This window comes from Oenanthe melanoleuca, chromosome 1 (assembly GCF_029582105.1).
Source record: "Oenanthe melanoleuca isolate GR-GAL-2019-014 chromosome 1, OMel1.0, whole genome shotgun sequence".
In the NCBI taxonomy this organism is placed as follows: domain Eukaryota; kingdom Metazoa; phylum Chordata; class Aves; order Passeriformes; family Muscicapidae; genus Oenanthe; species Oenanthe melanoleuca.
The window spans coordinates 514,440-532,641 of NC_079333.1; the positions used below are offsets into that span (position 1 = coordinate 514,440).

Genomic DNA, 18,202 nt, shown 5'->3' on the forward strand with positions numbered 1-18,202 from the left:
GGATTAAAAAAGAACAGGGACAGCAAATGGGACACACCCATGGGAACCACCGGCACGGGGAGCTCCACAGAGCCACACAGAATAAAACAGGAACACGAGCGAGGCACGCAGAAGGACGCAGAACGAAACACGGTGCCAAACACGCAGCAAGGACTGAGGGATACAAAGAGGGAAACAAGAACCCGCAGAGGAATCGACCGCGGCACGTGCCGGGGCGGGCAAACGCGGCCAAGGAGCAGCACAGGGACGGAGACAGAGAGGCACGGCCAGCAGGACAGAGGCTCACCAAGAGAGGGGACGGTAGGAAGCAGCACTGGGCAGCAGTCAGACTGGGCACAGCTCCTTTAGCACAAGAATACTTACACATAGAAGCAATTCCCTCCTTTGCATCTTGTTTTTATTTAACCCCCCCACAACTCAATTCATATCACAAGGGATGTGCAATCCTGACTTTTCCCTGTGCAGTGTTTGTACAGAGGACCTGGGCCCAGCAGGCACTCGTGAGTCATTGAAGAAATCCTGGTTTGAATTTCAAAGGTTCTCCTTCTGGCACTGCAGGTTTGCAGATCTGGGCTGGCATGTTTGACTCCCCTCACGGCCACAGTCAAGAACAATTGATCAGATTTTGCAGAGAATTCCCATTAAAACTCAGCTATAATCAGTGAGCAGAAAATCCTTTGGGGTTCAGTTCCATCTCTCACCTCTTCCAAGTGAAGGGAAGTTGGTCTTGTCACACATCACAGCAGCAATGACGGATCAGGGTTTGTTTTTTTTTAATTTAATAAAAGGAGAATAAAAATAAACCAGGTGTGATACAAATGTTTTCAAAAGCCATTAAAGCTTTTTAAACCCAAGGAGGCCACCATGATTCCTGAGTTCAATCTTCTATTCATACTGCTTTTGCTATCATGAAATCAATCAGGTTCTTTTAAGAAATAATAAATCACCATGACTAAACCTCTGGTTCCTTGTTATTGACACTTCCTTGTAGGAAGCTCTGCAGCCTTTTTTTCCATCCTACACTGGAGAGAGGATGGATATTAGCGACACACATATGCACAAACAGTCTTTCAAAAAGTTAAAAATGCCTGTAATAAAAATGATATAAAGTAATATTGTGTCTCAGACTGTTAAGGGAAATTGAAGCTTTAATGTCCCACTGAGAGATGTTGAATAATATCATCGCCATGAGTTTCCACATGGTAATAAGGTTTTTTTTCACCAAACAAAAGTAAGATTTTTTTGACCAAACAAGTTAGGTCTGTATGAGAACAGCTCAGGAGGCTTTCAGGGCTCACAGTGAGGATGGCAGAGCATAGAATGTTAAAGATGAAGTGTTAGTGCTCTGAATTAATGCCTTGATGTAGCCAAATCTTTTTACAAAGAGATGTAATAGCTTCTTCTCCTTGTTTCCGAGTTCCCAAGCCATCCTGTAACTCATCACCTGCACTAGTGCAGACCAACCTGACGTGGGTCAGTAACGTATCCGGCTGCTGAGCTCCGAGCCACACGTCCCCGATGTAAACGGAAGTCAGGAACACAGAAACAGCTGTGGGAGAAGTGAGAGAAAACTCAGAAGAGCTATTCTTCTATTTCCAAACAGAAATACCAAGTCAAGCTGTTTACCTCCAGGACTATGTTTTAAAATAGTTCCCCAACTCTTTTCCTAGATGGAAAATGTGCAGTGCCTTTGTCCATGCAAAGCCAATGATCCTGCCCGCAAGAAGGAACAAACCAGTTTCCTGTTACATGAAACAGTTTGAAATCTGACCTGTCAGATGCTGTCATGGACAAGCAATAGGGATCAGCATCCAGGCCCATGTGGACTTGTTTTCTGCAGACTATTTTTCCTCTTGGAATTATATTTCTTTTATACCTTTTGCTCTATTTTAGTCCTTGAAAGGGAAGTTTCTTAAAGGGAATGTGAGTGTAGTGTCAGAAAAACTCCCAGTGTCAGCATGCTCTGTGCTGCCCACCCCTGTGCCCATCCCACCAAAGACAGCTTCTCTTTTGGGAAGCCATGAGCCTGGGTAGGTAGGGGAAAACCGGTTTACTGGATTAAAAAAGCCAGTAATTTCCTAGTTCCTCCCACCACTGCCTCTTAACACGAGTGCTAAGAACAAGACAAGTCACCTCTCCTGTCCGCATCCTCTTCTGTTGTTGCTGACAGGCAAAGGGATTTCACCAGCTCCTGGAAGGTGCTGGATGGGCCCTGCTCCTCCATGAGCTGGAGCATGATGGAACCCAGCACAGCGAGCTCCCTGGAGAGCCCAGCTGAGGAGCTGCTGGCCTGGCAGAGTCGGCTGTAAAGCTTGAAGAGGCTGTTCCTCAGTGTCTCATCCCCGAGCATCTCCCGTGCGGCCGCCAGGTGTGGTAGGACGCGGTTCCACAGCCACCTCAGCACGGGGGACAAGTCCTGCTCTCTGAGGAGGCTCTGCCCAGCCAGGGATCTCACCAGCCACTTAGTGACAACGTGAATGGATGCACAGGTGACAGCCACTGCCTCGCCCCCACCTTCACTGGCCCTTAGGGTCTCCCCTCCCCGTGTGCAGGGCGCTGCCGGGAAAACAGGATCCCAATGGGCAAGGATGAAATTCAGATGTTCTCTGCATTTCTCCAGCTCAGACACTTCCATGTCTGCAGCAGTGGCATCTTCTTCAACCTCACTCTTTTTCCCACTGTGACAATACATGTGAGATGAGGCTTGAGGTTTGTTCTTGTCTTTAACATTTTCTGTAAGAAGAAAACCACCAGCAAAACAAACATCAGATACTCCGAAGGATTTTCCTGGTACAAAACTGGCAAGGAAGGTGCTCTCCTGTGTTGACTCTGTTGTTACAATGGCAAGTACCAGCTGCCTTTAGCAGCCTCATGGAGCCTGCGCTGTTCCAAGGGGCTTTGGGAGCTCCCAGAGACTGTGGGCTGTAATCTCACTCCAAACTGGATCACCCAGCCTGGAGATGAGAGAAGCTCCTGAAGCCTGGAGCAACACAACCCATACAGGCATCACTCCAATAACTCCCTTCATGTCTTCCTGAGGAATTTGAAAGGATGAGAGAAATCTTAGAAAAGCTAAAGCTTTTTTAAAGCACACCTTAAATACAGGATACTTTCTCAACTGATACAAAACAAACCTACAGAAGCTTTAATGTGCACCAAAAGCAGTTGCTTCTGCAGGAAACCAGTGTTGTTCTAAGACCTCCCACTCCCAAGTTCCTTGCGCTTTTTGTTCAGAGAACAAGATAAGTTACACAAGTCCTGATATATTTTTCCTTTCTTCAAAACTGATGACAGCAAGAAAAGTCAACTATTTAATTTTCTATTGTTTTATTTATTTATTGGTTTTACTTCTACGTCACTTTAAGAACCCCATCCACACCCAGAATGATTCAAATCTTTGAGCTCAAAGCCTCCAGGCACTGTTTTTTCTTTTAAGGTTTCATTAAAGAATACTATTTTTCAAAGCCTGATTGGACATTTGCAACTAAGTTTCGTTTTTAAATGAAACTTTCCCTTTTTAAATTGTGCTTCTCAAAAGCTTCCAAATTGTGTTCAGGTTAGAAATCACCACAAGGAAGATCTGAAAAATAACTTTCCATTTCTTTGCCTCCTTCCTCCAGCTATATCAGTGTGACAGAAGGTATTACTACTATTTCCAGAGAAGTTTGCCTCACTCCTCCTGTTGGTCTGTAACAGCTGCAACAAAATATGCCTTTCTTGAAGTATTTTAGCACTTACTGAGCAATTCTTTGTTTTGGCACTTCTGGGCCAGGGCCTGCAGCTCCTCCTGCAGCTGCAGGTCTTTGCTGACAAGGCTCCACTTGTGCAGCAGCAGCAGCAGATCCCTGCTGGACAGGACGCTGTCGTTGGCCGTGAAACGCCTCATCTCCCTAAAAGCCTCCACAACAACAGCACGGTATTCCAGCACAGAGCTGAAGGTGCTGAAGAACTCTGCCAGCTTGGCCACATCTACATTAGTCCTGCCAAAACAAAACACAAATGCCATGGATTTTCCTGCATACTAATTAATAAGTGCAGTTTTTAATCCTTACTGTCAGAATGGCTAGGAATTAAGGACCTAGGACTTGAAAGCAACTGTGCATCACATTTTTCTTTATTCCCCCATGTATTCAAACACCTAAATCCTCCTGTCAAAGAAATCTCATCCAAATTCACTGCTCAACAGAAACTGAAGGTAAAAAAAGCCATTCATCTACCAGAGATAAAGAAATCCTCCCAGCCTCAATAAAGTTCCTCAATAAAGAGGATGAAATGCAAAGTGACTGAAACAAAAAACAAAACAAAGCACTTACCCAATATGTTTGATCAACGTGACCAAAACATACAGAAATTCATTTACAAGCTGAATAGGAAGAAGTTTCCTCTGCTCCTGGGATTGATTCTTGTTTTCTCTCTTGTCTCCTAAGTTTGTTAGCCACAGAGTATGGAGTAAGGAAATAATTTTATTTATCACCTTGTTTTCCAGAAACCTGAAAAACAAACCAAAACAAGTAAACAAGCAAATAAAAAGAAAAGGAAAGAAAACCACATTTGGAAGGCAGATCCTCAGCAGCAGCTGGTCCATCACCTACAGGGGATCATCTTCTAGTGTACTTTGGGTGCACTTGCCTGAACCTGTCACAGCACTCCAGGCAGAAGAGATTTTTTTGTGTATGTGCATATATGTGAGGGAGAGGCAAGGGGAGGAGAAATGTTCTAGACAGCTCAAATCCATTCCTGTGCCACTTCCTATGCAGCAGGTCCTGTGACAGGATGTGAACTGAGGGTGCTTGAAATTTAGAAGTAAAGACACCAATACAAGGTGCCGTTTTCTTTCTTGGTTTTTCAAGGAACTGTTTCCCAAACCAACAGGCCCCCCCACCATCATCCCTCCTACTACAGCCTGAAAGCCTCGATCCTGTTTTACGAACCGCAAGGGACACCTCAGAGTTCAGCAAGTTCTGCCAGTACAGCCCTTGGTGCCCCTGTGTCCCTGTCTGCCACCCCTGTTTTCCAACTCAAGTCATAATTGTTCTACTGTGGACAGTACAATTGTTCCCATTTCTCCTGTGCTTCTCCGCTCACCTTTTCTCTAAGCTGTGCAGGAGCCACGTGAGGAGGCTGTGATCCTGGATCAGCTCATAGGCAGCTCTGGTGACACGGGCAGCACTTTGTAATATCTCCAGAATACGACTCTGAAACAGAAAATGTAACTTGCTCTTTTACAGTCAAGATCTAATGATCTACCTCAGAATTAGCAGTTTCACTGCTATCTGATCAACTTCAAAGTAAAATGAACACCACATGTTCTCAGCAACTCCAGGGCAGGAGAGACATGCTCCGTTCAAAGCTTCATGCCACAGCTGCTACTCTTACAAGAACTCTTCAGGTAGCAAGACAATTTTATCTTCCTGTCCAAGGTTTTGATACCTGAAATAATAAGGGTGGATGCTCCCAAACCTGAGAGCTTCTGGCACATGAGTTTCCCTCCTGCTGAAGCACTGCTCAGGTAACAAATGTGCTGGTTAGGGAATAGAGACCCCCAAAAAAGAAAAGGCTCTGACTGTAGGAGCCTCAGCACCTGCATGAGGCTCCATGATGGCAGGAACCTGTTCCAGTTTCAAGGGATAAGGATGGGACTGGTTTAGACACAAGCAATTATTTCCCCCTCTACACATACACAAAGTCAACAAGAAACAGATTTTCTAGAGGGCAAAGTCAGAGTCAGCTGCTCCTTTCTGTTTTGTACTTGAGATCTCAAAGCCATGCAAACTTCTGTGGTTTGGGGTTTTTGGTGTTTTCTTTTTAAACTCTTACCTGGGAGCCCCCATCACACAAAGGACTGTTGAAAAAGGAAAGAATGATTTGGAAAATCCTCTGGTAGTCATAAAGCTCATAGCAATGTTTGTCACGCAGGCCCTCCCCAAGAAATCTGAGGATCCACTCTCGCTCTGTTTTGTACTGGAAGCCACAAAGAAAAATACCACCATCAGACATTTCGACATTTCCAAACAATACCTGCTCCTAAGAGCACAAAAACCTGGTTCCCTTTGAGTGTCAGCTCATGGCTTATCAAAGCTGGACTTCTCAGTTTCCTGTCCTATCAAATTTAATCACTAACATCCATCACGAACAGTCAGTCTGCAGCCGAAACATGCAGTGGAAATGGAATTTTAGAAGTTGCTCTTCCTGAAATACCTCAGTTGAACTCAATGATACTAATCTAAACTCAAAGATGAATGTAGCCTAGCTTGGGCAGAATATACTGGCTATTGTGCTCCCAGAGCATACACAGCACAACTCCCTGTGTGTTAGCATTAAGAAAACAACAAAAGCCCAAGAGAAATCACATTTTTAATTCCAATATGAAACAACAGAAAGATGCCTCCACCTATGGAGGAATGATATTTCATTGCATTCTTATGGCTCTTTTCTATACATTTCTGAAGAACAACTGGATACCTAAAATGGGACTTTTACCTCAAAATCAAAACTGTAGAAAAGCTGGAAAAAATCTGGTACTTTCCTCAGGTCCAAATACTGGTGTGACAGAAGGAATCTGTTTAGCTTTATGTACATGTGCTCCTCTGTGAAGAGAAAAAGCTGGCACTGTGGAGGAGGACAATGTTCCCAATCCACAACCATGGACAGCAATAAATGGAAGCTGCACTGCGCAGAGTTCCAAGCTGGGAGAACAGCCCAGGAACTGCAGAAGGCCTTTGCTCTGAGGCTCATTACATTGTTGGCCATCCCATCCCTTCTATTCCCCAGAATGAAAAGCTCAGTCAAGAGTGCCTGAGCACAGAGCAGCTGAGGAGATCAACATTCCCCAAGGCTCCGTTTTCCACCCCAGCAGAGACACACGCAGGAAGTTCCTGTACCTGGCTTCAGCATCTGCTGTGCCACACGAGCAATGTAGAGGGTCAGGGAGAAGGTGATCCTGAGGTTTGGCTGCTTGATTCCATTCTGCACAGCATCCAAGAGATACAGCAACTGCAAGAGTCCAGGGAGAGAAGCCTGAGCCACAGCCCAAATGAACACAATAGGAGCATGAACTCATCAATCAGCTTCTGGGACATTTCATAGGCCATATAGGTCAAATATCAATTCCATCAGCATTTCCATTCCTACAAACAAAATTCCCAAGAATTTCTACAACACATTTCCCACTTTCTCTGTCCAAAGATTGTAACAGGAGGAAACACGAAGCAGCAGAGGAGAACCAAGGGGAGAGAGTGATGACAAAAAGCTTCTTTTAGCTGTCTCACCACACATGTAAGTGGATGAGCAAGGCAACATCTCTCCCCCATATAGGTCCATGACCTATACGGTCTCACCTGCCAAACTGGCAATGGGGCTGTGCCTTACCTGGCTCTTCTCTCGAAAGCGAGCCCCTTCCAGATGGGAGCGGAAGGAAGCCAGGACAAAATATGCAGCTGCTCTCATGTTGGGGTCATAGCTGCTCAGGGCAGCCACTGTGAGACCCAGGGCATTGACTTCCACAAACTTGTGGCATGCCACCACACACTCTGTGAGGGGACAGGAGAAAAGAAACAGAAAGTACCGGTGTGTGTTAGCACTGACACGTCCCAGTGTATGCAACAGCACCATCATCCTTAACATTTCTGGTCATGAGCACCCATTTCTGGCTCTACCCTCACAAACTATGACCTCAATGCACAAAGGCTCCTCCAGCTGAAAAACAGCTTCAGCAATTCACTCTGAACAGAAATTCTTTACCTAGGGTTTTTTTCATTTATTTATGTAGTATTTATGTGAGACAGAGATGATCCTGCTCACTAGGCCATGCAAAGCTAGGAGTAAATTCTGTAAAGACATCTTGTAGCTCACTATTTCAGGGACACTGAGTACAAAGAATAACAAGAAGGAGAATTCATCTCTCCAGAGCATTTCTGGGTGCCTGAAATACCAACACTAAACAGCTTCTGTAACAGAAAGGAGCCCATAAATAGCCCATAAACCACAGCAGTTGTCCCTGTGCAGGCACAAGTGACTCTGCTGGTAAGGCCTGTTCTGAGCCAAGGACTTAGCCATACCCCTGAACCCTTCTGGGTAAAATAAAATCCAGCAATGACCAGAAATCAGCCCAACAGAAAACAGGAAACACACCCTTCAATCTAGCATTTATCTTCCACAGCATTTTGCCATCAGGATTTGGAGTTTCTCCTTTAAGGGTTTGTGTTCTGTGTATTTTGAAGGGTTGCTGCCATTTCTACCCACTGATGGCTAGAAATGACTTGGTGTGAACCTTTCACCTTACCTCCAGGAATGGAGCACATATATACCACCTCAGTGGTATTTTACAGCTACAAATGTACTATGAATTTAGCAATAATATTCCTGTTATTTTCTTGTCATTCACACTGAAGGTCAAGAGGAAGTTTCTAGAAACAAATATTCCTATTTAAGAAGGGGCTACAACCTTACTGCCAAGTACCTACCTTTGGTCCAATGACTTCCTCCCCTAACACTGCCCAGACTAGTGTGTGTGTGTATATATGTGTATATATATATTATATTATGTTTTAAAAAATCACTGATTATTTCTGTCTCTGTACCAGCTCTCTCTTATCTTTTTCTCAACTACTTGAACTAGTAAAACTCCATTTCATGCCTGGCAGTTTCTTATTGCCAGCTCTGCTGGTTATGGGCCAGGTAAAGCAGGGTGTCCTCCTCCCCATCAACCACTGCCATTTGTCCCAGAGCCACCACTCTGCTCTCCTTCAGGCAGCAGCTCTGGGGAACTGCTTATGTGCATTAACCATTTACACAGTGGAGTGGTGCCACAGAATGAAATCCAAGGCTCTTGCTTCAGCAGTCCATAGGAAGATTTATCTGGAAAACTTTCCTTCACTGAAAACATGCAGTGATAATATTTTCCATCCTGCTGACCCTGGACAGTGTGTTCAGCAGCTAACATAAAATAACAAGCTCTTATTAGAAAAGCATCCCAATTTGATTCTATGTCTGACATACAGCTTGTTTAAAGTACCTTGAGAACCAGGATGGAAAAGCTTTCCACAAAATGCTAATCAGAGCTAAAGATAGATAGAACTTGTTATCTGCCCAACCCCAGACTTACTTTTTCCTCAGTGAGCACTAAACACTGTGCAAGAAGTCCACATTTATGTATTCTGAGGGCACTGTGCAGCCAGGACAAAGAGCAAATAAATAAAGAACTGGGAATTCCAAGAGCAGCTGACATGGTTTACAAGCACCATGGGACTAGGATTCATAAATCACATGGGCACTTTAAAAATGTCCCTCTTAGGACTCAGATTCTCAGCCTGCATGGAGAAGCTAAGAGGGCTATTTTCTCCTCTCCAGGTTCAGATTCAGGACAGCCACTGTCTTTACAGCTCCACAAGAACATCATGTACAGCAACTCCCTCAACCTCGGTGCTCCCACAGCAGCAGCCACCGCCTGGCCGCAGTGCTGCTGGGGCTGCCACAGACACAGACATCCCTCCCTCCTCGGGGCGGGTGCTGCTGGCAGTGTCCTTTTCCAGCTATCAACACTAGGTTCCAAAGACACCAGCTGCCCATGCTCTTCGTCCCTGTGCACCTCAAATGCTCAGCATTACCTGGATTGTCTAAGAACCCTCCGACTGCAAAATGCCAAACACTTCTGGTACTTTTCTCCTCAGAGGACTTAAAGACTGCTCTTTTCCTGCTGCCAGGACTACACAGAACAGTTCAAACCATAACTAAGGACAGGCTAAGCACACCCAAACAGGTGCTATACTTGCAGGGGTCTGTCTGGGTGAACAAAGGACTGTGTGATTGCACTGACACTAACAGCCTGCCAACTGCTTCTAACATTACTGCTGTGGAAAGCCAAATCCAGCTGTGACTACACCATGCTCAACTATAACCAATAGAGAAAGAGAGCTTGTTAGGAAATCCCTTCGGCTTCTTGTCTCCCTTTGACCTCTGAGGGCTCTCTCCAGGGAAAGTGTGTCTGTGGAGCACAACAGGAATGTGCAAAGTGCATGTGCAAAGCCAAGTCGTGTCAGACAAGGAACTTGCTGACAGTTCACAGCACCAGCCTATTTGCCAAACACACCGGCCTTACGCCCATCTGTCTAGTGGAAAATGAGCTGACTGAAGTTACTCTGCTCTATAACCACAGCCTGTGACAAGCCCCATCTCCAGCCAGTTCACTCACAGCGCTCACAGTAGCTTCCTTCTTCTGTCTAAAGTCAGGCACAAATTCCTTGCAGTACTAGCTCTTGGATCAGGGATAACAGAGCTCCAGGTGCAGCTCCTGCAGCAGAGCAATCTGACACTAAATACCAAAGAAAAACACTCATTTTACCTGGTCTGGTCAGTTCACTGAAGAGCTGAAGTAGAAAACATGGATCATAGAAGTCATCAAGGCTCCTGACTGTTCCATCTTTATATAGTGACTCTTGTATCCCCTGAAACCAAATCCAAACCAGTATTTGTAAGGAACAGCACCAATTTCAAGCTTGGTTTCAAACTTCCACAACCACCTCATCCCACTATAACCCACTTGATACCACACCTTGTAAAATACAATGCAATACATGGTGAGACATGCCCGTGTTTAAACCCAGCTTTCACTATGAGACTATATCCACAACTATTTCCCCTGACCAGCACCAACAGCTACAGAAGCATGCCAGAAAACTGTAAGAAAGGCTGGAATGCCCATTTCCAGTGGATCCTTGGGCTGTCCAATCCTGGTCTCACATACGTGACAATCTCTGCAATGCAGAGTCATCCCTGCTGACAAGACGTGACCCATATCTTGCAGTTAATTTTGAAGGGTGCTCCTAGAACTAATTCCAGTCCTCCTATGAATTGAAATTACTCTCCCTATGGAAACAAACCGCATGAATGCAAGAAATGAATGGCTCAAGGCTCTTTCTGTATATCCAAGAAAGGGTAACCATACACAGGCAGAACCAAAAGCACCTGTGATGGCAGCAGCTGGCGATGCTGAGGGAACAACAGAACTGTCTTCATCATCTTCTCTCGATCCAGCAGACACAGAATCTCCTCCATGCTTGGCTGCTGCCACAGGGACTTCCCCAGACTCTTGCAAGTCTTGTGATGCTCCACAGCAGCTGGGCCCCACAGCAGGATCCTTAAACGTTATTAAAGGTAACTGCATTAGGCAACAGAGCCAAAAGCAACTACAGAGAAGATCAATTAGTACTGAAATTTTGTCTTCATTTGTTTTTATTACCCTGTGGGACTTGAAACTAGAACTCGTTTCCCTGTCAACACCTTTTCCATCCATCCCAAAGCTTTTCAAATTTAGTCTGAGGTTGTCTCATTCACTCTGCCCTCCCTGGTCCATCCAAGTCAGAACATACACATCTAGAGGCACCGATGGAATTAAGCTTTAAGTGCAGGTAAAAATAACAGCAGCTGCCTGAAGGGACAGGGATCCAGACCTGCCTCAGCCAGTGCTCTTGCACTGCTGGTGGCATTTCTGCTGCTATCTCCAGGACAGACAAGCGCATGTGAGGAAGGCAGACCAAACCACAGCTGCTGGCAACAGACTTTCCTGTTAACTGCTTGGGAACAGGAAAGGGAAAAGTCAACTAGTGACTTACGTTTCAGCCTGCCAAATGTAAGGAGACCCCTACAGTGAGTCCTAATTATGGAGAATGAGTGACTTCAGAAATGAAACATTCCCTCATCTAACCCACAGACACACAGAAGTCTGGGCAACATAAGAGAATTACAGTAAAATCAGGAAATAAGTAATAAAAACGTTTACAAAAGCAACATTCACCTTTAGGTTTGATCTCATTCACTGTCTCCTTCATTTAAAAATGATACCCTGGAAAAATACTCATTGTGAGACTCTCTCTGTGTAGTTTGCCCAACAAAGTAAGGTGCTCGGCTCACCTGGAGTTTATAAGACTTTGATTATTCTTCTCATACAACTGAAGCAACAGCAGTATCTTCTGATCTAAAAGTCAAGATTGAACCCAAAGTTAGTTACCTGTGGAGACAAGAACAAGATACAGAAGGAAGTGCCTTTGCCAGGCTGACACTCACCAACGGTGCTCAGTGTGGCCCCATAGGCTCCCAGCAGCACTGGGAGGTGACTGCTCCCACAGAGAGAGGGGCTGAGCTGCACAGCTGTCAGCAGAATGTCCACCAGCGCCTCTGGAAGAAGCACAGCTTGAGCCCTGCAGCTCTCAGGCACACAGAGCACAAATAAAGACCCCCAGACCTATTCCACATGGATGCATGCACAGCACCGGGCATTTTGCATCAGCACCTATCTCTGGAGATACCACAGCCCATTTCCCCAGTACACTTAAGAGTGATTATGATGCATTGAATTCAAGGGAACATCTTAAAGCAGTACTCCCAAGCTGAACACACAAGCCACTTGGCCAGGTGAGGTCCCTGTGTGGAACACACCACTCTGCAGAAGCTTGCCCTGTGTACACACTCTCTGATTACAAAGGAGTGCTGTGCCCTATCTTGCCATAGCTCCACTTCTTCCTCCCCTAGGAGGGCATCTGGAATGAGCTCAGGAGCTGCACTGAGAACGGCAGACATCCCAGGAACCTCCCCAAGGACTCGAGAATGCACAGCAAGAGCTTTTAAGTCTGCAGCCCAGCTGCAGTAAATATGAAAAGGCTCCTGCACTGGGCGTAGCAGCAGGGCTCAGCACTGCAGCTGGCTCGTGAGCCACAGGAACTCTGTCCTGTGGGGTACAAAAGTTATCTACCTTTGCTCTGTAACTAACTGAGAAACAGAAAACAGAACTGATTGGGTTCCTCAAAAGCAAACAGGCTGTCCATAACACACTCAAGACTCGACTCCAGATTTCTCTACTCCCAGTATCTGAAATGGCCTGGGCTTTGACCCTAGTTATGTGCAGGAATAGAAAATGCATGTCAAAACTGAAGAGCTCCTAAAGTACCAGCCTGAGTGAATGCACTTGTGACACCAAGCTTCTGGAATAATGCAGCTGGCCTCAAAGAATCTATCTTGCTGACCTACAGAAATACACTCTAAAGGTAAGACACATACAGTAAGAAGCAACATTTATTCCTTATTTTTCATGTCACTAAACTGGTGACTTCACAAGAACTTTTTTCTCTTTTCAGGTGTTTTAAAACTTGAAAGCTTTATATGGTGCTCATCAAAACACAAAATTTGTTATCAACATGCTGCCCTGAGAATTTTCCCCCCTTGTCTTACATAGCTCTTTCAACCACTGCATCTCAAACCCCTGTACAGTGGAGAAAACATGAGGTCTATGTAGAGTAGATGTGGCTCAAGGTCAGGCAGGATTTCAGCTGCCAGTGAAGAAGCCAAGCCACTCCCACAAATGAACTAGCATCCAATTTATATTCTGCGGGAAGGATACTCCTCATGAAAGGTTACAATATGAAATACACGTAATTTAAATTGCCATTTCTGATAATACTTGCAAAATCAAACATCACAGGACCTATGTGCATTTCAGTGATCTTACACTAACTGCCTCAGAGAAACAGAAACAATCAATCCAAGATTCCAACTGGGTTAAAAATACCAGAAAAACAAACAGAAACCCAAACCAAAAGAAAAACCCAAACCCACCTTTCCAGTAGTTTTAAAAGCAGCATAAAATGAATGTAACATTTGGATCCAAGCAGAGGTAATTATTGCCAATATTCTGGAACAGTTAATAACTTTGCAAGTATTTACATGGGTGGGTGTGTTGCTGGATGGAGAGAACACAATGCAGAAAAGACAAGATTGGCTGTATTTAGTATAGGAAGAAGATGATTAAAAAATACCTCTTGTCTGGATCTTCGTGCCATCTTCTTCTACTGATCTCAGGATGGTTGACAAAAATAGAGAGTGCTGTGTGACCATCATGTGAAGTTTGGAGAGCCTGACTAAGCTCTGACTGAATGAGGACTCTTTCTTGTATAGTAACTGGATGGCAAGGTTCAGGACCTTCAGAAATGTTTCATCTCTGTAACGGTACCTTTTGGGAGAAGGATCACAGAGAAGTCAGGTCCCAACCAAACCCAAGGAAACCTGCTTGAAATTAAAAGCTGTTTAAGAAATGAGAACTTGGCAAAGAAAATGAACTCAATAAAACCAAACCAAATTAATATGAAAACACTTACTTGAGTCCTGTCTTCACAAGGCTGCACCAATCATCTGGGTCCACTTCTTCAACCACACACTGTTTGCAGCAAGGAAAAGCAGGTGTTGGTTTACATTTGGCACATGGAGGCGATTGGAGGATAACAGGGAAAAAAGCTCTTGGATACAACAATCCTAACTCCTGCTTCAAAGGAAGCTGCAAGCGTTTTGTTGGTCTGGGAGCAGGGGAGCATATGAGCTGTATGGAACTAAAAGGCAAGCTGGGCTGTAGGTTCCAAAAGCCCAGTGGCTCAATACTCTTCAAACTCCCAAAGTGTGAAAGGAACCAGAACTTGACAAGTCAAAGCAAAACTGGGTACCAGCTTTTTGTGTGGTTTAGCTAACCAAGCTTTGCACATGGCAAACAGAGTGGCTGGGGTAGGTGTTCCTTACTACTGATGTGCTCCGAGGAGCTGAGAACCAGAACAAACCAGTCAGGCTGGAGAAGACTGACAGCTGCACATACCAACAGTCCTGGGAATGCAGGTGCCGACCTCACCAAGCTGGAAACAGCCTCAGGATAGGAGGGACACGGTGAGGTGGCCCCACAACCTGCAGTGTCAGACAGGTCCTATAAGGGAGTCTCAGCAAAAGCCAATGAGAAGGCAAAGGCATTCACTGCTCAGAGACCTTCACTATTAAGTGTCACAGGGATTTATGTTTACTGAACTCAAACCAAAAGCACAGTACAGAGGGAGCAATCAAGTAGTGTTCTTCAAGATTAAAGTCTGTATTTCTATTTATGATCAACCAAATTGCTCCAGACCTCAGATGGCATGGCAGGTGGGTCTTGGCAGAACTATCTCTATCACCTTTTTTTAATTAAAAAACATAATAAAATGCAATAGTAACCTACAACTTCTTACTCCTAAATACCTCAAACTCCTATCCTCAAAGGGGATTCTCACCAGAAAGCCATCATCAAGAACATAAAACTGCTTCATATAAAAGGATTCTCAGGACTAAGTTAACTCTGCAAAAGCTATTAAAAGCCCGTGGAGACCAGATTCCCTAAAACAGGAAATCAAAACCAATCTATATTTACAAAGTCTGCAACTGTCCAATCACACATATCCATACAGTCCCACTGTGGCAAAGCAGAGAAGAAGTCTCACCAATAATTCCTCTAGCCTCAGCAGCATGGACCTCTCCACTTCTTGCTTGCTTTCATCTCTACTGCTGCTGTACATGGCAACTAACCCCTTCATGCAGGCTGACAAGAGACGTCTCCTCCAGGAAAGCAGCTCCTCTGAGTTTTTAAGTACTCTGGATATGGCATCTGCCACAGCCCAACTGCAGAGAGATAATTATTGATTTTTTTATTAATACTTTAACTTCCTTTTGTGTATGTTAAAGATGTCTTGCTGCTAAAGTGTAAAGCAACAGATTCTCTGAGGAGAGGATGCTGTTACTGCTCCCATTCCCATCACAGTGCTTCCCAGGACAAACGTGCCCTGAGGGAGGCAAGCACACACTGCCCACCTCTCTCCATTCCCTGCTCTCTCCAGAGCAGCAGGAAGCTGGTCCATTAGACTGTGCAGCCCTTTGCTTTCCAAAGGTGGCAACAGCTTAGAAAGGATTTGCAGTTTCACGGAGGCCTCGTGGGACGCTCCAGCGTCCTGAATTGCAGCGCAGAGCTCCTTCCACAGGGTTTTCCTCAGGACAGGCGTGACAGCCGAGACAACTGATGGGAGAGCAGAGGGCACAGGTTCCACCAGCTGCAGGTGTTAATCAACAGCACACTAATCCCAAATCACTTTCTAATCCAGGCCCAGACTACTCAGTTTGTAGGAAACGATGCTACAGCAGCTGCTAATCTGTTACGGAGAAGTGCTCCAGAGAGGCTCACTTCTTTACTCATCTGCTACTTCCCAGGGTGCTGACAAGGTCTTATCACTGCTTGACCTTGTAGGTACAGCTACAGCCCCAGGCAGCCCATTCCCTTTGCTATTTACATTTCTGGGCAACAAGAGAAATTATTCAAATGATCCTGTTCTAGCCAGTTGAATCCTAACTCATCGTTTGCTGGTAGAGAATTTAACACACTTGTCCATAGCTGTAATGCTACTGTGGGTTTAGAAAGTTCTGGACTGCCAGCTTAGAAGAGCATTACTGTAGCCAGCCCATAGCTGGAGGTTTGTTTTAGAAAGGAACTTTTTGGACTCTGTAAAAGTGAAAGCTCAGTTTCTGCAAAAACCATCTGGCTGTGTCATTGCATGCTCCAGACACTCTTTTATCCGTGCCTGAGCAAAAGGTTTTACCTCCTGTACTAAATCAGGAGAAGCACAATGACAGATTTCCACACGCACTAAGCATTAAATAATGGCTTCAAAGGAAAAATCTGGGCAGCAGTAACTGTAAGAGCACTTGGCTTCAGTCTAACAGGCAAGCGTCAGAACAGCTGTTCACCTTTAGTGCTGCAGAGGTACTTCCAAGACAGTCACTAGAGGCCAGACATCTAGGTCTTATCACCTTTATCTGTGGTGTGAACATGGCCAGCCCTTAAGGCCAGCAGATCCTGAACAGGGAATGGCCTCCTGCATCAGGCAGGGCTCAGTGGTGCCTTTACCTGCGGAAGGTCGGCTGAATCCATACAGGTCTCTGCACTGCAAATACACGTGAACCAGTGGAAGAAAGCTCTCCATGTGCTTCCTCAGGTACTTCCCAGTGGCACTGCTCAGACACCAGAGCTCAAACTGCAGCAGGTGAGTTCTGGAGTGCTGGATCAGCATGGCCACAATGGCCAGGGAGGTGTGTGAGCACTGGGCAAGACAGTGAGCCTGCACCTCAACACCAACTGCAAGAGCAAGGACTGGCTCACTCTGGAGAGCCTGAAGGAAAACTCGCTCCAAATCTCTTCTGGCTGATGCTGACATCAGTTTCCCCAAAGCCTTAATGTGCTCTGCGGACAGCAGAAGTTCTCCTTGCTGGGGCTGTCTTTGGTAGCTGTCTGTAAGGAGCTGCACCAAAATTTGTCCATAGAAGCTTAACTGTTTCCCTATTTTAGGGGATTTTTCAGATTTCTGAGAAGTCAACCTATTCTCAGGAAGTTGCAGCATGGTTAAAGTGATGTCCTTCAGCTGAGCTGCAGTCATGTACATGTGCAGCTCCTCCAGAGCCTGCAGCTGGTGAGACTTCCTGGGATAGACCTGGCTTTGGTCCTTCCCCACAGTCTGCAGCTCTTCCAGGACACTTTTGGTGATGGCTTCAAAATACTTGGACAAGATGTGTCTGTGATCTGTTGTGATGCTCTGCAGGATGGGGGCGCCTGTTTTCAGCAGCTGGAGCACCCCAGAATTGAGGTGAGCTGACAGGAGCTTCACAGTGACAGGGTTCAGACCAGGCTGAGGAATAGAGTGCAGCTCCAACGCCAGGAACCAGTTCTCCAGTGTAGGATGTCTGAAAATCAAGTTGAGTGTATCCTCCAGGGTCTGTAACAGAGGTAACAGCATCACTGAATGGATAATCACAATGCAGGGTAAAAAACAAACTTATTCATCTGCCTATTTTCCAGTTTATCAGTTACAATTATTGAACATGAAATTGTCTACTAGCTGGCCAGAGGATAAAAAATATTAATGAATTACAAGCACATAAATATCATTCTCCCAACATTTATGCTGTGGGATTTATGCTGTTATACTGAACACTCTGGACATGTCTAAGCTCGTCTGCAGAGGAAAACTGAGTATTGGGGCTCATCAACACACTCTAATCTCCACAAATTCACAGAACAGATGAAAGGAGGAAAAATTCCCTCCTCAGGTGCATAAATTTCTATAAGGCTTTACACACGGCTGAGGGAATACATTTTTTCCTGCAAAGGTGATCTCATTTGGGACTTCTCCTGACCGTGTTCCAGCTCAGGGGTGGGACTGTGGGTGATGCAGCTGGCTCACATCTCCAGACAGTAGTTTAGCAACCTCACACTCTGCATTCCTAAGTTCTCCTCCAAGAGCTTGACAACACCTCTCTGATCAGCAAAACTATTCCCTAGAGAATCAGCCAAACCCAAGTTTACTAACAGGTACCTCTGTAT

The 18,202-nt window shown here is 45.3% G+C and overlaps 1 protein-coding gene across 2 annotated transcripts in view; it reads right to left on the reverse strand.

Annotated features, from left to right (window-relative positions):
- Positions 1 to 380: 380 nt before the first annotated feature.
- Positions 381 to 18,202, reverse strand: part of URB1 (URB1 ribosome biogenesis homolog) — a 42,265-nt gene continuing 24,443 nt past the window's right edge. For both annotated transcript variants that reach the window (XM_056490480.1, XM_056490487.1), the window contains exons 22-39: positions 16,733 to 17,594; positions 15,646 to 15,847; positions 15,279 to 15,456; positions 14,145 to 14,203; positions 13,806 to 13,999; positions 12,061 to 12,171; positions 11,908 to 11,971; positions 10,963 to 11,134; positions 10,340 to 10,442; positions 7,369 to 7,529; positions 6,882 to 6,993; positions 6,481 to 6,587; positions 5,818 to 5,961; positions 5,086 to 5,195; positions 4,314 to 4,490; positions 3,739 to 3,980; positions 2,134 to 2,733; positions 381 to 1,549 (exon numbers count right to left, since the gene is read on the reverse strand). In XM_056490480.1, coding sequence (XP_056346455.1) covers positions 1,338 to 1,549; positions 2,134 to 2,733; positions 3,739 to 3,980; positions 4,314 to 4,490; positions 5,086 to 5,195; positions 5,818 to 5,961; positions 6,481 to 6,587; positions 6,882 to 6,993; positions 7,369 to 7,529; positions 10,340 to 10,442; positions 10,963 to 11,134; positions 11,908 to 11,971; positions 12,061 to 12,171; positions 13,806 to 13,999; positions 14,145 to 14,203; positions 15,279 to 15,456; positions 15,646 to 15,847; positions 16,733 to 17,594 — 3,810 coding nt within the window. In that variant the 3' untranslated portion in view covers positions 381 to 1,337. The remainder of the gene's footprint in view (positions 1,550 to 2,133; positions 2,734 to 3,738; positions 3,981 to 4,313; positions 4,491 to 5,085; positions 5,196 to 5,817; positions 5,962 to 6,480; positions 6,588 to 6,881; positions 6,994 to 7,368; positions 7,530 to 10,339; positions 10,443 to 10,962; positions 11,135 to 11,907; positions 11,972 to 12,060; positions 12,172 to 13,805; positions 14,000 to 14,144; positions 14,204 to 15,278; positions 15,457 to 15,645; positions 15,848 to 16,732; positions 17,595 to 18,202) is intronic.